The 22,148-nt window shown below is 37.4% G+C and overlaps 1 protein-coding gene across 1 annotated transcript; it reads left to right on the top strand.

The window, feature by feature from the left end:
* The first annotated feature begins 3,569 nt into the window (after positions 1-3,569).
* Positions 3,570-15,138, top strand: LOC134006562 (polyunsaturated fatty acid lipoxygenase ALOX15B-like). The gene is made up of 15 exons (XM_062445478.1): positions 3,570-3,613; positions 8,522-8,705; positions 8,943-9,147; positions 10,305-10,386; positions 10,529-10,651; positions 10,752-10,855; positions 11,369-11,535; positions 11,750-11,893; positions 12,698-12,901; positions 13,064-13,150; positions 13,242-13,411; positions 13,928-14,049; positions 14,161-14,261; positions 14,437-14,607; positions 14,947-15,138. The coding sequence occupies exons 1-15, from the start codon at positions 3,570-3,572 to the stop codon at positions 15,136-15,138; spliced, it is 2,100 nt and encodes a 699-aa protein (XP_062301462.1).
* Positions 15,139-22,148: the final 7,010 nt, after the last annotated feature.

Raw genomic sequence — 22,148 nt, 5'->3', positions numbered from 1 at the left:
ATTATCCAGACAACATCAAATTCTGCAGTGGCTGCTGTTCAGCATCATTACATAGTTTTACTTTTAACTGGTGCTTACTTTACACTGCCTCTCTGATCAGATCGACTACCTGCTTTGTACACCCGATGAGAAAGCCTAAGCCAGAGAGTGGCATGAGAGGTGGCTCATTTTGTAATATTTTACTCTTAATAAATGTATGTGGGACATTTTTTGCATCAAGTTTGATACATCTGCAGGTGACAGTTGACAGTTAAACTGAAGCCTGCATGAACACTGAATAACCTGTAAAATATGAAGAAAAACAAAACAACGATGAACAGTGTCAGCACAAGTTGACTGCAGAAGATGCTCTTTCATCTTTTGCTTTTTATTCTTTTTATCCTCCTAGATGAATATTTGGCTCGAGACAAAAGGTGAACCAATCAATTATTCCTCTTGCAGAGCCCCGGTGCTGTTGTGAAAAGCGTTGACATTTGAGCTTTCCAGACGACATCTGCAAATTTATATGCCTTCCATTGTGCGAGGCAGCCAGCCCTGTATCAAAGGCTGTAAAAGGCCTTGTCAATTTAGTAAGGACAACTCCACAAAGACTCCTTTCTCCTCTGTTGTTATGGGAATAATGCTTTTCACTGGTGTCCTGCCAAAACCTCCAGTTAGTAATTTGGTCATGTGATGTTATTGATTGCATTGATAACAGACATCTACCATGGGCCCATCTTGCATTATGGGCAAAAACATCATCATGACCTGCCAAGATAAACAAGTGAACTGCACGTACAGTTGTTACTGACGGTTAAGAAAGAACAAGTTACAACGCACCGAAACCCACCTTTCAGGTCAGACTACATCTTGAGAAATCTGATGGGGAGAAGTGAAAGACTGGAGTTTCATTTAAAAAAGTGAAATCATCCATTGAGGTCAATAACCTACAAAAATTATTCTACCAATGAAAAACAGTCCTCTTAAAATTACATATAACTCATTTGCACCAGCCAATACCATTTGTAGAAATGAATGCTATGTTGATCATGTTTTTTTCATCAACATAATGAGGAAACATATTTTTAACATGCAAAATGTTCAGTCAACATATTTTATTTTTTTACTGTAACACCTGCTTATACAATACAATTAATATTTGTATTGCTATGCTGGGACACCTTGAAGCATCTTAAATGTAACCTCACGTTGAAATCCCAGCCTCCACTGTAAAATACCAAACATTTATTTTCCCATAGCCAATATTCAGTGACCGGAAGTTTATGGATTTCTACAGCTTACATTGGTATGTAACTATCTCAGTTGAAATCTTTTGTACTGATTATTCCAATGAGATGGTTACATACCTGTGGGATTTAAGGAATGATTCAAAAACTGTGTTGTGATTACTGACTGCACAGAGTCTGTTTAACCTGAGGGAAAAAGTACAAACACTGTCTAACTATAAACATCTTCCTATGTCTCTAGATGTGGACAGGAAGAATATGGGATGAGGAGATCACATCACTATCTGGTTTTTATTCTTAGATCTAACAAGGTGGCCAGGAAATGGCTAACAGAGGTTTCCTTATAAGTGAAGAATGAGCAAAACATGGCACCAAAAGCAGGCAGCAAGTCCCATGACATGCAGCTGGGTTAGGCCTTTGCATATCAACAAAGTGAATCAAAATATTAGCCATTCTATAAAAAAAAACAATCCATTAGTCTGGTCTATGTAGGTGACACTGCCAAGAACTGGTATGATTGGCAGACGACAAGGCCACATTTTTCAAAACAAAGTCAGAATGCAGATGCTCTACATTGTTTTATGCAGTTCCCATGCAGTATCCTCATACTCTATTCCCCACTTCACAGATGGGAGTTGTATCATGCTGTAGGATGGCCTTAACAGAAGTAGCACCATTACACTATAAGCTTTGTGAATGTTTCTAGCTTAATCCACAGTGTAAAAAGAGAATGTTATCTGTCACAAATTGAGTCTCACTAATAGAGGGGCTCCTGATTTTTGTTGCTATTTGTTAAAGGCTTTTCATTATAGTTTAATTAGGCAAACATTCTGTTTATCAAATGAATTGGCTTAACTATTCTTGGGTATTGTTCATTTTCTTTATTGCTTATCCTCTAGAGGGTCACAGTGGAGATGGAGACAATGGGCCAGATGCAAGAATATGTTCGTATTTTTCTTCTTAAATCTGTCGTACTTTTCTCGTGAGGTGGAATTTACAAGTGAGCCACGTCGGATTCACCAAACACTCGTATCACCAGGAAACAGTCGTAAATGACCTTCGTAAACATGATGAATCCCACCTGTTCTAAATGAACGCGCGTTCCCGAGAATAGTAAATTAACATGAATGACGCCCCCAAAATACCAAATAAGGTCAGACGACCGGCAGGTTGTGGAGAAGCTCCATTCATGAAAATGGCACTAAATACTAAGAATAAGAACTTTACGAGCTCTTAGACTGAGGTCCCGCTCTCAGAAATAGATCAACAGAAACACATATTATTATTTAGTGTTAGTGGTGGAATTAAAGGTCCTGAGACAAAGAATGAGGAAAAATGACCCGTGCTGTGAACGCTGTCTCAGCTGTTGCGCGCAGCATCACAGAAAAAAAAACAAAAATGACTGAACATGAATTATGCCAGAGGATGTCATCAGCCAGGGAGTTAAACTATTACTTCGATAAGCAATATTTCAATTAAATGAATAACAGTTATTAATACATTTAGATTCAGTTTATATTGTGGAAAAGTAACTGTGGAAAAGTAACTGTGGACAAGTCGCTTTGTAGTTTCGGCCGCTAATATTTATATTGTACGCTTACATTATATCATAGTTTCAATTGTCAATTTAAATGACTGATATATCTACCTAAATTGTTAAATAGCCTACTTCTTTATACTAAATAGCCTAATAATTTTACAAACAGAGTAATGTCATCATGATTATGGATTCAGAAGTGCAATTTAATGAACGCGACATAGTATACACTTTCCCCCCCTTCTCTACATCCCCTGTAGTTCACATCCATTAATCAGGGATTTTGTTCGTACCTAAGAGAAAATCCAAAATACGACGAAATTGGTAAATGCGGCAAATCCTCGTAAATCCCTCGTACGCATTGTTTAAGAACGAATCTGTGCGTACGAGTGGTTCTTGCATCTGGCCCAATCTGAGTTTACAGTTATGTTCACACCTACAGGCAATTTAGAGTCATCAATTAAACTAACTCCTGGTATCTCCTCCGTGCTTTTGAGACTGTTCTGGGAGACAAAACACATATAAAAAAACAAAAACATGTATACATCAAGAAACAAAATTAATCAAATGTTAATATAAGTTGTTGCTACACTGCTGAAAACATGAATTTGTTTTTCAGTTTTTCAAATATTACACTATGGGAAAGAAAATCATGATCTGCCAAGACAAACAAGTACACACACAGTTGATTCAGTTGACTTTCTAAATTGTATTTAATGAGTAACTAAACTGATGATTAAGGAACAAGGAACAAGCTCTAGGAGAGGTCACTTATAAGTTTGTATACTCAAATATTTAATGATGAGATGACTCTCAAGAACACAAAGACCCCAAACTATGACCAGGGCAAGTATGTCACCTTGCCCGAATACCTTGATAGAAAGCCTTTTATTGTTTGACCCATGGGGAAATTCGTTTTCACAATCTGTCAAAAACCCCACCAAACATTGAACAATATATACACACACACACTGTACAAACACTACTAAACATAGAGCAACATGTAAATACACACATACTGCACAAACACCACTAGTATTTTAATGTAACAACAAAACCCCTCCAGCAAAAGAGTAGCTAAAAAGAATCATCTGTGAAGAATGATAGAACATCTCCTCACAGATTTGTACAAGCCTGGTATTATCCGTGCTCAGTAATGTCTAATCAAATATATAAAACAAAAAAACTAAACAAAACTGTGTACCCATGGATGTATTATAAGAGCTGAATAGGGTGCCATCGCTCAGCCTTGCAGCCAGTATCTCTCAGTCCCAGTATTGCAGTTGAAAATCCTCCTGCAGTCCAAAAATCAGAAGGGGGATTGGATCTATGGGGGCCCATGAGAAAAAAATCCCCATAGACCACCATTGTAAAACTTTGTGGTGTTTGTTCATCCACTCAATTTGAGATTAAATAAGGGCTGTTTTATCCAAGAAATTAAAGAAAAGGCTATAGTGTCCTACACAACAACAAAACTTAATATAAATGGCTGCTGCTACAAACTGCTAAAAACTAAGTTATTGGGTTTTTTTTCAAATGTTGCACTGTAAGAAAAAACAGACCAACCTGTAATGACATGCCAAGACAAACAAGTGAACTACACACACAGTTGTGTCATTTCCTTGACTTGTTGTCAATGATGAATTTCCAAAGAACTGAGATCCATTTTCATATGAAATTACAGCCCCACCTTCGTATTATCCACACATACACACATCCAACATTCCATTCATCTGTGAAGAATGATAGAACATCTCTTCACAGATTTGTACAAGCCTGGTATTATCCGTGCTCAGTAATGTCTAATCAAATATATAAAACAAAAAAACTAAACAAAACTGTGTACCCATGGATGTATTATAAGAGCTGAATAGGGTGCCATCGCTCAGCCTTGCAGCCAGTATCTCTCAGTCCCAGTATTGCAGTTGAAAATCCTCCTGCAGTCCAAAAATCAGAAGGGGGATTGGATCTATGGGGGCCCATGAGAAAAAAATCCCCATAGACCACCATTGTAAAACTTTGTGGTGTTTGTTCATCCACTCAATTTGAGATTAAATAAGGGCTGTTTTATCCAAGAAATTAAAGAAAAGGCTATAGTGTCCTACGCAACAACAAAAGTAATGTCATTCTCAAAACTTAATATAAATGGCTGCTGCTACAAACTGCTAAAAACTAAGTTATTGGGGGGTTTTTTTCAGATGTTGCACTGTAAGAAAAAAACAGACCAACCTGTAATGACATGCCAAGACAAACAAGTGAACTACCCACACAGTTGTGTCATTTCCTTGACTTGTTGTCAATAATGAATTTCCAAAGAACTGAGATCCATTTTCATATGAAATTACAGCCCCACCTTCGTATTATTCACACATACACGGGTCAATGAAGTATAAGGATTGGCAACAACTCAAATGTAGAATAATAAAAAACAAGCATATCTAATGCAGTAGTTCAAACATTCAGAATGTTGTGTACCTGAAGATCCATATTATACATTTGAAATTAAGTGATTTTAGTGGGTTTTTCAAGATTAATTGGCACTGGCCTTAAAAAGAGTCATGTGGTGCGACCATGATTCATCTTGAAATAAATTAATTTACTTAACACGCTTCACATCTTTTTTTTTTTTTTTTACAAGTTTTCAGTAATATAAAGTGGTTTGAAACAAAGTATTTAAATTTTTGTTTTAATTTTTGTAAATGATTATCTTTTATTTATATAAGATTCATATATAAATATATATATCTAAATATAACATTCCATTAATGTGTGAAGAATGATAGAAAATCTCTTCACAGATTTGTACAAGCCTGGTATTATCCGTGCTCAGTAATGTCTAATCAAATATATAAAACAAAAAAACTGAACAAAACTGTGTACCCATGGATGTATTATAAGAGCTGAATAGGGTGCCATCGCTCAGCCTTGCAGCCAGTATCTCTCAGTCCCAGTATTGCAGTTGAAAATCCTCCTGCAGTCCAAAAATCAGAAGGGGGATTGGATCTATGGGGGCCCATGAGAAAAAAAATCCCCATAGACCACCATTGTAAAACTTTGTGGTGTTTGTTCATCCACTCAATTTGAGATTAAATAAGGGCTGTTTTATCCAAGAAATTAAAGAAAAGGCTATAGTGTCCTACACAACAACAAAAGTAATGTCATTCTCAAAACTTAATATAAATGGCTGCTGCTACAAACTGCTAAAAACTAAGTTATTGGGTTTTTTTTCAAATGTTGCACTGTAAGAAAAAACAGACCAACCTGTAATGACATGCCCATTTTCATATGAAATTACAGCCCCACCTTTTTATTATTCACACATACACACATCCAAACTTTCGATTATTACAACTAACAAAAATTGTGACCACTCCCATAAAAATATATGTATAAAAATAGAGTAATGCCCGTTGCCATCACAAAAACCTTTTCTCAAAGGAATCTCACCATCACACAAAAGGAGGTAAGACAGATGATACAATAATAATATATATTTGAGGCACTTGAACACTAAGAAAAATGTATAACTACTATTGAGTGTTTATGTTTTACAGATCTATTAAAAAGGATTAAAATAAAATTTAAAAAATATATATTTTATACAGAAGGTGAAAGACAGACTTTTGCATTGGTTTACAAGTTGTTTGGGCTTAAACACAGTGGGCCTGGGTGATAAAACATACTGACTGCAATCAAAAAGTAAAAACTTCAATATACAGTTGATAAGTTACACTGCTTGATGACGTACTTATAACCCAATACTAAAAAAGAAACAAAGTTAATGGCAGTTTTTAGGAATATAGACAACCCCTTCCCAAAACAGGAACATGCTGCTGTTTTGGTATCAAAAGTCAGTGGATTTTAGCTGGGTGATGCTGTTAACAAAGATGGGGAATATTCCAAACATCCCAATTAATCATCTGAAGCATCACCATCTGACAAAGCTGCAGGAACATAATTCAGTTGGGCTGACTAGGGATGGGAATTGATAAAAATTGTATAGATATCAATGTGATTCTTTAATAGATTTTCTTATCAATTCCTGATCATTTTTTTGTATGGAAAAAATAGGCCCACACAGGTTTTCAGGGACAATGCAAGTGTTTTATTCATAAATCACCACGGGTTATCAATGACCTTGCATGCAGGCAGAAATGAACTGCATTAATGAATTGAATAATGAATCTTAGTCTCCTACCTGTATGAGAATAACAAGATGAAGGGAGGTGGAGTGTTCTGCTCTTTTTAATGTATCTGAAACAATAAGTATGTCTCCAAACTGAGAAAAGGGATTTGTGCATTTACAGTACAGCAGCAGTAAGTTCAATAACACCAGATCGATCAGGATCTAACGGTAATTAATGTTCTGTGATCTGTTACATATCTACATATTTCTGGTAAATCACTTTTTATAATTCCTATTTTTAATTGTACAATTAGTTATTCATTAATGAAATGCTGTATTCCTCTTTCCATGACCCTCCATACAGAAGAGAGAGAAATGAAGCAGCAAGGGAGGAGATGATTGAGATAAAGATACATTTGCATTAGCCATTGGGCACATGAACATAATGACTATATTTGTTGTCAAATCAAATACTAGACGGGGCTCACTGTCTCCTCTGCTGCCCTTGGGCCCAGCCCATAGTTAAAAAGAGGAGAGGAGAGGAGAGAAACTCAGCACGACCATAAATGACAACAAAATGCAGTAGACACTCACATTGAGCTGAATTGAAAGGGGTCCACATAAATTAGGTAAATAACATAAGTAAACAGTCTCTACTGCATTTTGCTGTAATTTATGGTCACACTGAGTTTCTCTCCTGTCCCCTTTTCCACTGTGGGCAGGTCTGCACACTCCATGAGTGTATGAATGGAGGAGAGAGTTATGAACCAGGCTGAGTTGACAACAATTAATTACACATTTTATGTTACTTTAAGTGCAGTACAAACAAACCATGAATGAACAATAAAAGTTATTTAATCCATGCAATAGATCATCAGATGGAGGGGGGACTTTTATATCTTAACTGGCTGTTATGAATTGTATTTCAGTCAACCAAGGACATCAGTGAAAAGTTTGACACACAGTATATCGGAGCAAAACACTGAAATTACTGTCCCCTTTTCTATTCTTCTATCAAGACTCAATTTTGAATCAAACGAGTGTCACAGCCTTAATTTGTTATGTTTTTTCCTTCTTGGTATACAATTCAAGTCCCATTGGACACTGGTTATGTTATGGCTGATTGTGATGGGCAGGGTGCTTAGAGCATCTTGCATTGGAGCCCAGCATTGACTTTTTACGCTATTGGTCAACTGGGTCCATGAGCCTCATGTCTTATGCCTTGTTCTTTTCCCCACTCCATTATCATTACACACACAGTCTATTTTTTCCTGGACCAGACAGAAAAAAATATTCCAACAACAGAAATATAGTTTCTATACGTTTCCAGCCACATGGAGGTGGGGGTTCTGCACCTTGGGGTGGGGATGCAGCACCCCAAGCATCCCTACTTCCCATGGCTATGTAATATGTACAGGCAGTACTACCCCCATTTAGTACTGTCTGTGTAGAAGACAGTCCCGAGATTTTCTTAGAATAGCGCCTATGCACTGCTCTTTATCAGAGCTGGGAAAGTTAACCAGATCTGCATTTGCCAAACCAACCTCCATTCATGCTCATATTATATTGCAAATGTAGTGGACTTCATGAACCCAAATACAGTAACTCAAATTCTTTAACACTCCCCAGCAGGATTGGTCTACCCTTGAGAGTGAAAATGAACCACAATTATGAAGTGACTGTGACCACTGGTGACATTGATCAGGCCAACACTTACAACAAGGTCTTCATCACGCTGGTCGACACAGATGGGAAGAAGAGCGAACAAACATGGCTTCGCAGTAAGCATAGAATGAGCGCCTTCAGCATTGGAGCTGTAAGTGATGAAACTAGCAGCTCTACACATTTTACCACTCTATATCAATCTTTATATTTAAAAGCACATTTCCTAAAGTTTGTCTAGTGTGAATGCAAACAAGCTGTAATATTCTGTGGATGACATTAACTAGCTAAAGTCATAGTGTGAACAAATCAATGGTAGGATTGACGATAGAAAAATTTGACAATATAGACTACCTGATTCAAGACTAATTCAAACTCTCTCTTTCTCCAGGTGTCTACCTTCACTGTGTCCTCTCCTGCTCCCCTTGGCAAGCTGATCATGATAGAGGTAAACAAACAGCTTAACCCTCCATTCCCTGAAGTCTCCTGGTTCCTTTCCCAGGTGGAAGTCAAATCTCCAGAGGGAGACACCTACAATTTTCCTGTCCACCGCTGGATCGATGACTGCAAGGTTCATCAGTTCAGAGAAGGAAGAGGTTTGTGGAGACCCAAGTGTTATTCTAAAGGTGTAACAGGGCACAAATTCATGGTTTTGGGGGTCACATTTTATACGTACAGCAGAAAGAAAGTCAGGACACCTGCTGGCAGCTGTTTTATGATTATTTATGGTCACTCAGAACTAGTTCCTACGACATGTCTGACCACCTCAGAAATCAAATGATTTCATAGTCATTCCAAACAGTTTCATTCAAAGGCAGAGTGAAAAGTATACCATCAGAGAGACAGAAAAAGGACAGGTGATACTAGGCATGGGCCGGTTACCGGTTTCAAGGTATACCACGGTATGAAAAAGTCACGGTTTCAAAACCGGCAAAATTTTCCGTCATACCGTTCGTGCAGTATGAGCAGGTTTTTTTTTTTTATGTGACGTCTCGTCAGAGAGAAAGTGGAGGTCCCTCAGGTCGCGTGTAGCTGCAGCGTTAAAGTTTATTTTTTATTTAGAAATAATTCAGTTATTTTTTATTGTTATTTATTTTAAATACATATTTACTAATGTTCCATCATGTTCTATATATTGTTTAAAAAATAAAATACTGTTCAATGGAAAAGTTTTCTTTTTTTTGTTTTTTCAATACAGACATTTCAAAATAACACATTTTAGAGCTGTAATCATAATACCGTGAAACCGTGATATTTTTGCCTAAGGTTATCATACCGTCAGAATCTCATACCGGCCAGTGCCTAGGTGATACCATATTGTTTATATACAGGTATAGCAGCACATATTTTAATAATAGTGTTGCACTCAGTTGATATCATGGGAGGATTGACAAGCTCTTGTCATTCCAGTGGCCATGGCATTACAGGAGGTAACAGGTCTAGTATACATGCATCACCATGCTACATGGATGTTACAGCTAAGTACTTCCAAAAATGTCCATGTGAAACTCGAGCTCTAGTATTAATTTTTGACAGTAATTATTTGGATCATGGAGCATACTGAACCAAGAAAAATCAAACTGTAAATCCTATTCTGAACGTTTGGGGATAATATACCGTTACACACCTATTTTCTACGAGCTCACTTACAAGAGAAGAAATTATGACTTGCAGATTCCACAGATAACTTTAAAAGACAGTATTTCAACATCAACTATATAAAACCTTGCATGTTCTTAAATTTGCTTTTAAGCTTTGAAAGTATCCGAAGACACCACTGTTACTGGCATGGACTGGAGGAAGAAAGACCTGACACAGAGAAAGAAAGACTACTCGTGAGAGCTTAATATCTGCACATATTGTAGCATTATGCCCTAAAGATTTAACATTTATCCAAATCTCCTCCACCTATGGCTGAATATTTTAACAATAAATGATGACATATAAACCACCATTAACCTTTCACTTTTTTCTCAGTTGGTTTGTATATATAGATGGAATAGCCCACTGCCTAAAAGCAGACAACATTTTGGATTTGCCCTGTGAGATACGCTCCACCTTCACCAGGGGTGTGGAGATGGGATACACTTTACTCGCAAGGTGAGGTCCTTACATTTTTTCCACATATTTTTGAGAGTTTATTCCCCTATCTAAATAACAAAGATCCAAAATATTCTCCCCTTTTGTTTCTATTATCTAGTATGATGGAACTGAAGCTGAAGGGACTGGATAACTGCCAGGACGACTGGACCACTATTGAAGACATTAACCAAGTGTTCTGCTTTAGACATACAAAGTTATCAGGTACTGTACTATGAAGAATGGTTGAAGTGGTTAAAGACTGAAAATGGTGTTATTGTATCCATAAACTTTCATACATGTCAGCATTGCTTTGCCCGTCAGGTAAATTACATTTAATTAAGTTTATGTCCAGTGCCTGACAATAGAAACAGTATTCATCCACAGCTGTGACTCATTTTTTGTGTAATACTGTCTGTTATTTATCCTGTTCAACCAGTTCATCCAGTTCTTAAACAACAAAATATATCATTTTTAATTGTCACACTCGTAAGCTTTTTCTGATTTGATGCTCCTATTGGCAAGAATACATCACATATCAGTGCCACCCAAAAATCACAAACCACTATGGCAAAAAGAAAACTCTTTTCTGATTGGACATTGCTATGGTTTAAGTTTAGTTAGGGAAGGACTATGGTCATGGTTAAATGAAAACCATTATTGAGTGGTTTGTTAAGAAAAACAATGCTGTTTTTAAATTTCTAATCACAATGAAGTTAAATCATTGTCTTTCTGTAGAGTATGTCCACAAACACTGGAAGAATGACGACTTCTTTGGCTACCAGTTCCTACATGGTATCAACCCCATGATGATCCAGCGTTGTGAAGTCCTGCCTGAGAACTTCCCTGTCACTGATGACATGGTTTTCCCCAGTGGTCAGTGGAGATTAAACTATGAAATGAAGGTGATCACCTCTTACTACATAAACTACTAACTGCATCTAAGCAGCTTTGAACTATCTGTAGGGTTTTAGAATCAAGGATGGCCTCATGATATGTTAAACTTACAGCTCACTTGCATTCACATTTTCATTATTATATTTTGAGTATTTATGCAGTGACAGTCAGTATATCATGAAGGTGTTGCAATTCATGACAATTATATGATATTTCCAACAGACAGGCAACGTATTCCTGTGTGACTACAAGCTTTTGGATGGAGTGATGACAAACACCATCAATAACAAGAAGCAGTACCTGGCGGCTCCTCTCGTCCTGCTCCACAGAACTCCTGATGAAAAGCTGATGCCCATTGCTATTCAGGTGAGACTTATTCACAAATGTAATCAATAATTAGGTTCTAAATTAATGTAGTGAGTATGGAGGCTATCATTGGCTGAAAAGTGTAGGTGCCGCTCATTTACTTACCAGAGAATAAGACAAGTACAGTTCATCCAAGAGACACATTTGTCCTCAGATGTCAATAATTTCATCGATTAAGTCAGTTCACTCGATACTAGGGTTGCAAAATGTAGGGAATTTTCAAAGTTGGAAACTTTCCATGGGAATTAATGGGAATATATGGGAATTAGCGGAAATAAACTACAAATTGCATTGCACGTTAGCCTATACTGTAATAGGGAACTTAAATGTAGTTAGAAAACAACATCTTGTAGTTTAATCTTGGTTTAAAAAAAACATTGAATGCAAATACCGTTGAATATCTACCCTATTCTTCAATCACATGCACATAGCACATTACTTACTGCATACCCCCTACATGCACTGTGCATTCCTCCATCACATGCACACATGATTTCTAGAAGGGAACATGTTTATTTTACTCTACATTAGTGTTTTTGCTATTCTAATCACAAATAAATCAGTCAAAATGTAGTTTCTTTGTTTAAAAAAAAATGTATTCGTTTGCATGCATGTCTGATTATGACAAAACTAAATGTTTATATTTAGGTTTGTATACAGTTGAAAGTTTATATAATTTACCCAAAATCCCCAGTTAATTCCCATTAATTCCCATGGAAAGTTTCCAACTTGGAATATTTCCACCCCTTTGCAGCCCTACTCAATACAGCATTGTTCTCTCTTCTTGTTTATTTTCTTCTGTAGCTGAAGCAGAAGCCAGGAGAAGACAATCCCATCTTTTTGCCCACTGACTCCAAGTATGACTGGTTGACAGCCAAGATTTTTGTGAAAGGCGCAGACTTCAACATACATCAACTCAATTTTCACCTCCTGCGCACTCACCTGCTGGCTGAAGTGTTTGCAGTGTCACTGCTGCGCAACCTGCCCATGGTACATCCACTGTACAAGGTAAACAGGACAGAAGATCTAGAGTAGTTTACTATTTTTTACAGCACAGTATTTTATAATGCTAATGTTTGTGTAATTCCAAATTGTAAAAATATAGCAGCTTAAAGACTGTACAAAAAACATCATTCTAAATTGTTTATAATGGTTTCTTCTTTCCCTCAGCTCCTCTTTCCTCACGTCCACTTCACTCTCCAGATCAACTTCTTAGCCCGACATGCTCTTATATCAAAAGATGGAGTTTTCACAAAGGTAGAAAAATACCAACAAACTGATTCAACCTATTTTATATCACCTACAGTATTTGCTTTCAGCAATATTAACACATTTTACAATCTCCTAGTTTACAGCTTCTGGTGGAGAAGGTATGAAAACAATCCTGAGGAACGCACAGTCCTCAATGACCTACAGCTCCCTCTGCATACCAGATGACATCACTGAGCGTGGACTGGACTCTTTACCAAACTTCTACTACAGAGATGATGGACTCAAGCTGTGGGACATCATCCACAGGTACAGTACAACAGGCACTGTCTATTATGCATTATGTTGGTTTATAAGTATGGTTTTCTTTACCTAATAATTAACATGCACTATTTTCAGCTTGTAACTTCTTTAGTTTCTGAGATATGAAGGCTTTAAAAAGGGGGTGTGGCCTGCCAAAAATAAGTGTTAAAGTATTACAAAGTCATTAGTCATTGAAATCGTTTTTCCCATTTTATTGCCTCATTAAAAAGACATTTTGATTTATTTAAGACATATACCTAATTGCTTAGAAATAACTAAAACCTGAGTTTCTGGTGTGGTTCCAGGTGAAGCTATTATGCTCCAAAGTATGAAATCATTTTTTATAACATTTTCAGCAATGCAACTGCGGCCCAACTATTGTGCAAGTCAAATGCCAAGCATCTACCATGAATAGTCAAAAACAATGACACAGGGCATACAAATACACAGCAACAATATTTCTTTGCAGGCCAGGAGTTCCTGACAATGTGATGTTACAGGACTTTTCCACATCTCTTTAAGGTTTGTGCAGGGACTGCTCGGAAACTACTACGAGGATGATGCTGAGGTCCAGAAAGACTCTGAACTGCAGAGCTGGATTCAGGAAATCTTTGAACATGGATTCCTTTCCAAAAACGATGCAGGTACACTTCAACAAAAGACCAATGATTATAACTATACATTTTTGCATTTACATTAACATCATACAAACATCAGTATTTAATTGGGTACATTATATTCTCTTTAATCTTCAGGATTTCCAAGCAGTTTCCGCACTGTGTCTGAAATGGTCAAGTTTGTCACCATGGTGATTTTCACCTGCTCATGCCAACACTCTGCTGTCAACTCCGGACAGGTGAATTCTTGTAATTTATTACTGAGATATTAACTGAGAGATGAACTGTGGCCAAGCATATGATATTGGATTGAGTTTTGTTATGACATTTCAACAAGATTTTGTTGTCCAGTATGATCATAGTGTTACCTTTCAAATTACCATTATTAATTAGTCATCAATGCATTCATTGCAGTATGACTACGATGGTTGGATGCCGAACGCTCCCCTCTCTCTGCAAAAGTGTCCACCAACCAGAAAAGGAACAACGAGTAAGGCCACCATGCTGCAGACGTTCCCCAACATCAGCACAACAGTTCATGGCATGGCCACCGTGTGGCTCCTCAGCAGACAATACTCTGACTTCGTAAGTGCCAATAACTTAATAAAAAAGAACAGGAATTGGGGCTGTGCAATATGACAACATTTTATATCCCAATATAGGTTGTTTTGTATCATAGCACACTTTCTGTAAATCCAATTAATAAAATGTCTCTGGTCTGGTCTACACTCTTTATGTTACTTTAGGTAAATGAAAGGATTGTGAGTAAAAAGCTATGAATAGTAATTTATCACACAGTCCTAACTGGAATTACATTAAACCTCTAGAGGTCTCATTACAACCATTTACTGTATTCAAATGTTTTGTTAATCATTTTTTTTCTCACATTATGATTTAAACACTTTTTAAATATTGTGTACTCAGATCCCTCTAGGCCATTATTCAGAGGAGCATTTCACTGAGGAGATTGACCACAAGTGGATTTGGGGCTTTCAAGAAGACCTTAAAGGTTTAAGTATAGATATCAAGAAAAGAAACAAGGATCTGACAAGTAGGCGTATGATCCCATACACATACCTGGACCCAGAAAAGGTGGAAAATAGTGTGGCCCTTTAAATATCAGAGGGTGATCAGCTGTCTAATTCAACCTCACATTAACAATAAAGGAGGCATGATTAAAAAATACAATCTTTGTTTAGCTTGAGCTGATATTAACATGGAAAGCAAAAATGTAATGTAATGCAAACATCATTATATGCTGTTTTTATGTAGCTGTATTGAGTTGTGGTGCAAAATTCTTTTCTATCTTTCATATATAATCTAACTAAATGTGTCACTATGAACTATCATTTGATCTTTTTTTATTATTTTCAGTCTCGACACAAGAATCAATATATCACATATGTTAAACCTATCTCTCTGAATATCTTATAGCTGTATGTAACCAGTACAAGTACCATGATCTGTGTGTTAGCCTGTTTGCTCTGAGGAGAATAAAATAGATTGTTTCTGCATTTGGTGATTTCATGTATTTGTATTTACCTTTCTTACAAATTGTGTTCACTGTCTAATTTCAAATTAATGTTTTCAATTAACATATTTACAACAATAATTAAAATGTCATGCAGATTTTGGGTGAAAAGTTTCAGTTTTTTCAAACAAATAAATGTTGAAGTTAAGTAAACTGACTCTATGCTCATTAATTTAAGAGAAGTTTAATGTTGTACTTCCTGCCAGCCCTCTGATGACCTCTGACCTCCAGAAATAATATATCCAGAATATAAAGCTGCTGGACACAAAATGTCTCCTAATTCAATGAAAAGTCCATTCTCACTGTTTGTGCACTATAGGTTTCAGGTTCACACTTGTATAAGATGTATACCGGAAGGTGATTGGCTGTCAGACAAGCTGAGCTATCCAGGTAGCTCAGGCTGTTAGAAGACTGCTTGGGAAGCTTCAGGTTGTTGGTTCAAATCTTGATGTTCACTTTTAAAGTCCAACATCCAAAAGTGAAGGATAAATGCGCCCGGAGAAAAGGTCCCTATGTAGACAGGCTCTGTAGTGTAGTGGGTTTGTCCGAGATCATAAGGTGATAGTGAAGTAACGATAGGTTCGAATCCAGGTCAGAGCTACGAACAGGAGAGGAGTGTAGGAAAGGGTGTGTGAGGGGCTGTTGGTCCCCGATGTTTCCGAGAGGTGAAATTCAGGGGTTATGACAATTTTGACTTTTTTTTTTGTACCTCAGAAAGTACAAAGTACAAAGTACAAAGTACAAGCTAGATAGATAGGCAAAAAAAACCTTTCCTGTCTCAACCGTCCCCTCCTGCCTCCCCTCCCCATCTTCTTACCTGCCTCCCCCTCCCTGGTACTCCTACCTCCACCTCTCCCCAGTACAACCACCAATTCCATAATTTTGATAATCAGATTAGAATATACTCACCCACTGAACAACGTGTCTTCCGAATGATCCAGATCCTGTCCACGGGCGGAGTCGAACCAGCCGATGTTCAATCCATGACGGCTTATGGCAGCAAACTAACCCACTACTCCAAGGGGTCACTGTCAAAAACAACCGGGAATCTCCCGTATGACAACTACATCATTTTCATTCATACTACTTACGATATATTACTAAGTATAAAAGGTGAAAGAAGAAGATTTGTATAACATAAACATTTCAGAAGTCAGCCTGCAGGATAGCTCTGTCATATAAGTGGTGGGCATTAATTACCTCAGTGTAAAGTTATTGGTTCAATCCCCACTTGGGGTCATTGATCTTAGTAGATCTGTAATGTTGCTTTACTAAAGTGCCACAGGAAAGGAACAAGGATCAACTTTATTATATTCTATTTAAGAACTTAATGTTAATTAAAAAGCTTGAATTTGGGGGATTTTTGACCCTGTGAAGCTGTCAGTGTGATGATGAATCAATTAATAGATAGATATGAATAATTCATAATTATTCATTATTTATATAAATATAGGTAAATTAAGAGGTTCTTTTTGGTTTGTTTTGCCTAAATGAGCAGTACTATAGCGACAAATGACGGACATCTTGACCTCTGCCTCCGCAATTGACAGGAAGTCACGTTGTTTAATAAATTGTTTTTTTTTAATAAATTGATTTAAAACATTACATGAGTGTACCTGAGTGTGAGGTTATTGGTTCAATCTCCACTTGGGGTCATTGATCTTATTTCATCTGTAATGTTGCTTTACTAAAGTGCCACAGGAAAGGAACAATGACAGTGAAACACAAGTGACACAATCCACCTGCTAATGTTTAAATGTTACTCTTTGTCTTTCTTCGGAGCTGCAGATGTTACATATTTATCTGTCTGCCACGTTCTCTACAATCAATATCTTCAGTAATGTTGTTAAAGTGTGGTTTTAATGTAGGGTGTGGGCTCCAGGAGATGAGCTGGAGGAGCAGGCGTGTTGGTGGGAGGTGCTTCATTAATAAAGGGAGGTGCAGCACAGCTGGTGCTCCTGTTGTGTGAGATTGAGGGTGAGAGTGAAGCTGAATGTTTGTATTTCTTCCAGGAAAGATGGTTTAACACGGTTCCCAGGTGTAATTATGGTGATTTAAAGTGAGATTAAGAAACAATGACTAGTTTATAATAATCAAAACTTGACTGAAAATAAGAAAAAAAAAAGTGATGTTTAGATTTAATTATATAATATATGTAAAATATTAAGTTTTAGATGCTCTCTGGTGTTGACATGTTTCATTAAAGCTAAAGTTTCTCAGCAAATGTTTTCAATCTAGACAGTTTGATTTATCCTTTTCTTCAGTCACAGTCTTTGTAAATATTGAGACATTAACCTTCATAAAACAATCAATTAACTCTTGTACTTTTAATTACCATTAACTGTGTATGTGGGGAACTTATTAAACCAACTTTCTGAGAAGAAACACAAAGATTTGTCTTCATTTAAAAGCTTGAAACATTTCTTACCCTGAATCTGGGTGTGCCGAAGAGACAAAGAGACCTCCATGTTGTCTCTGATTGCTCTCGTTAACACACCTGTTAGATCCAGCTGGGCCTGTTTGAAGCACTTTACTATGAGCTGTATGTAAAAAAAACCTTAAGAGCCGACTTGGGGGTAAAAAGTCCAGTGAAATAATAAGTCAGATGTATGAGATGAGTCAAAGTGTTGATATAAACCTTCAACTCTAAATGTTCATGTGATTAATCACATGTAAGCTCACAGATGATGAGCCAATCAGACACGATGATAAACTCTGTGTGATACTAACAACAACCTAATATATTTTAAAATACATAAGAGGAAGTTCATCAGAGGAGTTAAAGAGAATCTGTAGACAATAAAAAAGATTAGAAGACTGCGCTGCAAATGTAGAAGTAGTGGCTTTGATCCTGGGACACTTTTAGCAGTCTAACATCAAGAGGACAGAGTGAACAATGTGAGAAAACCTCTGTTCCCAGTGAAGATCCAGTGGCTCAGTGGTTAAGACATTCTCTCTCAGTCAGTCAGAGGTTGTGAGTTCAATCCCATGTTGCTACTTTTAAAGTCAGAAAGTCCAAATAAAGACTGAAAAGCTCTAAAAAAAAAAAACTAACATTAGTGAGTCAGTCCAGGTAGCTCAGGCTGTAAGAAGACTGCTTGGGAAGATTGAGGTTGTTGGTTCAATTCTTGCACAGTTTTAAAGTCCAACATCAAGAGGAAAGAGTGAAAAGTGTGAGAAAACCTCTGTTCCCAGTGAAGATCCAGTGGCTCAGTGGGTAAGACATTCTCTCTCAGTCAGTCAGAGGTTGTGAGTTCAATCCCAGATTGCTACTTTTAAAGTCAGAAATCCCAAATAAAGAGTAAAAACCTCTTAAAAAAGTGAGTAAAAGTGTCAGTCCAGGTAGCTCAGGCTGTTAGAAGACTGCTTGGGAAGAATGAGGTTGTTGGTTCAAATCTTGGACACTTTTAAAGTCCAACATCCAAAAGTGAAGGATAAATCCGCCCGGAGAAAAGGTCCCTATGTAGACAGGCTCTGTAGCGTAGTGGGTTTGTCCGAGATCATAAGGCCATAGTGAAGTAACGATAGGTTCGAAGCCAGGTCAGAGCTAGGAACAGGAGAGGAGTGTAGGAAAGGGTGTGTGAGGGGCTGTTGGTCCCCGATGTTTCCGAGAGGTGAAATTCAGGGGTTATGACAATTTTGACTTTTTTTTTTTTTGTAAAAGTAGAAAGTGCAAAGTACAAAGTACAAGCTAGATAGATAGGCAAAAAAAAAAAAAAAAAACCTTTCCTGTCTCAACCGTCCCCTCCCGCCTCCCCTCCCCATCTTCTTACCTGCCTCCCCATCCCTGGTACTCCTACCTCCACCTCTCCCCAGTACAACCACCAATTCCATAATTGTGATAATCAGATTAGAATATACTCACCCACTGAACAATGTGTCTTCCGATGATCCAGATCCTGTCCACGGGCGGAGTCGAACCAGCCGATGTTCAATCCATGACGGCTTATGGCAGCAAACTAACCCACTACTCCACGGGGTCACTGTCAAAAACAACCGGGAATCTCCCCTATGACAACTACATCATTTTCATCCATATCACTTACGATATATTACTAAGTATAAAAGGTGAAAGAAGAAGATTTGTATAACATAAACATTTCAGAAGTCAGCCTGCAGGATAGCTCTGTCATATAAGTGTTGGCCATTAATTACCTCAGTGTAAAGTTATTGGTTCAATCCCCACTTGGGGTCATTGATCTTAGTAGATCTGTAATGTTGCTTTACTAAAGTGCCACAGGAAAGGAACAAGGATCAACTTTATTATATTCTATTTAAGAACTTAATGTTAATTAAAAAGCTTGAATTTGGGGGATTTTTGACCCTGTGAAGCTGTCAGTGTGATGATGAATCAATTAATAGATAGATATGAATAATTCATAATTATTCATTATTTATATAAATATAGGTAAATTAAGAGGGTTTTTTTGGTTTGTTTTGCCTAAATGAGCAGTACCATAGCGACAAATGACGGACATCTTGACCTCTGCCTCCGCAATTGACAGGAAGTCACGTTGTTTAATAAATTGTTTTTTAAAATAAATTGATTTAAAACATTACATGAGTGTACCTGAGTGTGAGGTTATTGGTTCAATCTCCACTTGGGGTCATTGATCTTATTTCATCTGTAATGTTGCTTTACTAAAGTGCCACAGGAAAGGAACAATGACAGTGAAACACAAGTGACACAATCCACCTGCTAATGTTTAAATGTTACTCTTTGTCTTTCTTTGGAGCTTCAGATGTTACATATTTATCTGTCTGCCACGTTCTCTACAATCAATATCTTCGGTAATGTTGTTAAAGTGTGGTTTTAATGTAGGGTGTGGGCTCCAGGAGATGAGCTGGAGGAGCAGGCGTGTTGGTGGGAGGTGCTTCATTAATAAAGGGAGGTGCAGCACAGCTGGTGCTCCTGTTGTGTGAGATTGAGGGTGAGAGTGAAGCTGAATGTTTGTATTTCTTCCAGGAAAGATGGTTTAACACGGTTCCCAGATGTAATTATGGTGATTTAAAGTGAGATTAAGAAACAAAGACTAGTTTATAATAATCAGAACTTGACTGAAAATAAGAAAAAAAAGTGATGTTTAGGTTTAAGTATATAATATATGTAAAATATTAAGTTTTAGATGCTCTCTGGTGTTGACATGTTTCATTAAAGCTAAAGTTTCTCAGCAACTGTTTTCAATCTAGACAGTTTGATTTATCCTTTTCTTCAGTCACAGTCTTTGTAAATATTGAGACATTAACCTTCATAAAACAATCAATTAACTCTTGTACTTTTAATTACCATTAACTGTGTATGTGGGGAACTTATTAAACCAACTTTCTGAGAAGAAACACAAAGATTTGTCTTCATTTAAAAGTTTGAAACATTTCTTACCCTGAATCTGGGTGTGCCGAAGAGACAAAGAGACCTCCATGTTGTCTCTGATTGCTCTCGTTAACACACCTGTTAGATCCAGCTGGGCCTGTTTGAAGCACTTTACTATGAGCTGTATGTAAAAACAGCCTCAAGAGCCGACTTGGGGGTAAAAAGTCCAGTGAAATAATAAGTCAGATGTATGAGATGAGTCAAAGTGTTGATATAAACCTTCAACTCTAAATGTTCATGTGATTAATCACATGTAAGCTCACAGATGATGAGCCAATCAGACACGATGATAAACTCTGTGTGATACTAACAACAACCTAATATATTTTAAAATAAATAAGAGGAAGTTCATCAGTGGAGTTAAAGAGAATCTGTAGACAATAAAAAAGATTAGAAGACTGCTCTGCAAATGTAGAAGTTGTGGCTTTGATCCTGGGACACTTTTAGCAGTCTAACATCAAGAGGACAGAGTGAAAAGTGTGAGAAAACCTCTGTTCCCAGTGAAGATCCAGTGGGTAAGACATCTTCCCTCTCAGTCAGTCAGAGGTTGTGAGTTCAATACCAGATTGCTACTTTTAAAGTCAGAAAGTCCAAATAAAGACTGAAAAGCTCTAAAAAAAAAAAACTAACATTAGTGAGTCAGTCCAGGTAGCTCAGGCTGTTAGAAGACTGCTTGGGAAGATTGAGGTTGTTGGTTCAATTATTGCACAGTTTTAAAGTCCAACATCAAGAGGAAAGAGAGAAAAGTGTGAGAAAACCTCTGATCCCAGTGAAGATCCAGTGGCTCAGTGGGTAAGACATCTTCCCTCTCAGTCAGTCAGAGATTGTGAGTTCAATCCCAGGTCGCTCCTTTTAAAGTCAGAAAGCCCAACATCAAGAGTAAAAACCTCTTAAAAAAGTGAGTAAAAGTGTCAGTCCAGGTAGCTCAGGCTGTTAGAAGACTGCTTGGGAAGATTGAGGTTGTTGGTTCAAATCTTGGACACTTTTAAAGTCCAACATCCAAAAGTGAAGGATAAATGCACCCGGAGAAAAGGTCCCTATGTAGACAGGCTCTGTAGCGTAGTGGGTTTGTCCGAGATCATAAGGCCATAGTGAAGTAACGATAGGTTCGAAGCCAGGTCAGAGCTAGGAACAGGAGAGGAGTGTAGGAAAGGGTGTGTGAGGGGCTGTTGGTCCCCGATGTTTCCGAGAGGTGAAATTCAGGGGTTATGACAATTTTGACAT

The sequence above is a fragment of the Scomber scombrus genome, chromosome 24 (genome assembly GCF_963691925.1).
Source record: "Scomber scombrus chromosome 24, fScoSco1.1, whole genome shotgun sequence".
In the NCBI taxonomy this organism is placed as follows: domain Eukaryota; kingdom Metazoa; phylum Chordata; class Actinopteri; order Scombriformes; family Scombridae; genus Scomber; species Scomber scombrus.
Note: the sequence above shows the minus strand (reverse complement) of the source record. Positions and strands in the feature narration are given on the sequence as shown.

Excerpts from the sequence above, each read along its gene's own strand:
- LOC134006562 (XM_062445478.1), top strand. The coding sequence starts at position 3,570 with ATGACTCTCAAGAACACAAAGACCCCAAACTATGACCAGGGCAA. Across the intron at positions 13,412-13,927 it reads CTGTGGGACATCATCCACAG|GTTTGTGCAGGGACTGCTCG; the intron begins GTACAGTACAAC and ends CATCTCTTTAAG. Across the intron at positions 14,608-14,946 it reads GCAGACAATACTCTGACTTC|ATCCCTCTAGGCCATTATTC; the intron begins GTAAGTGCCAAT and ends TTGTGTACTCAG.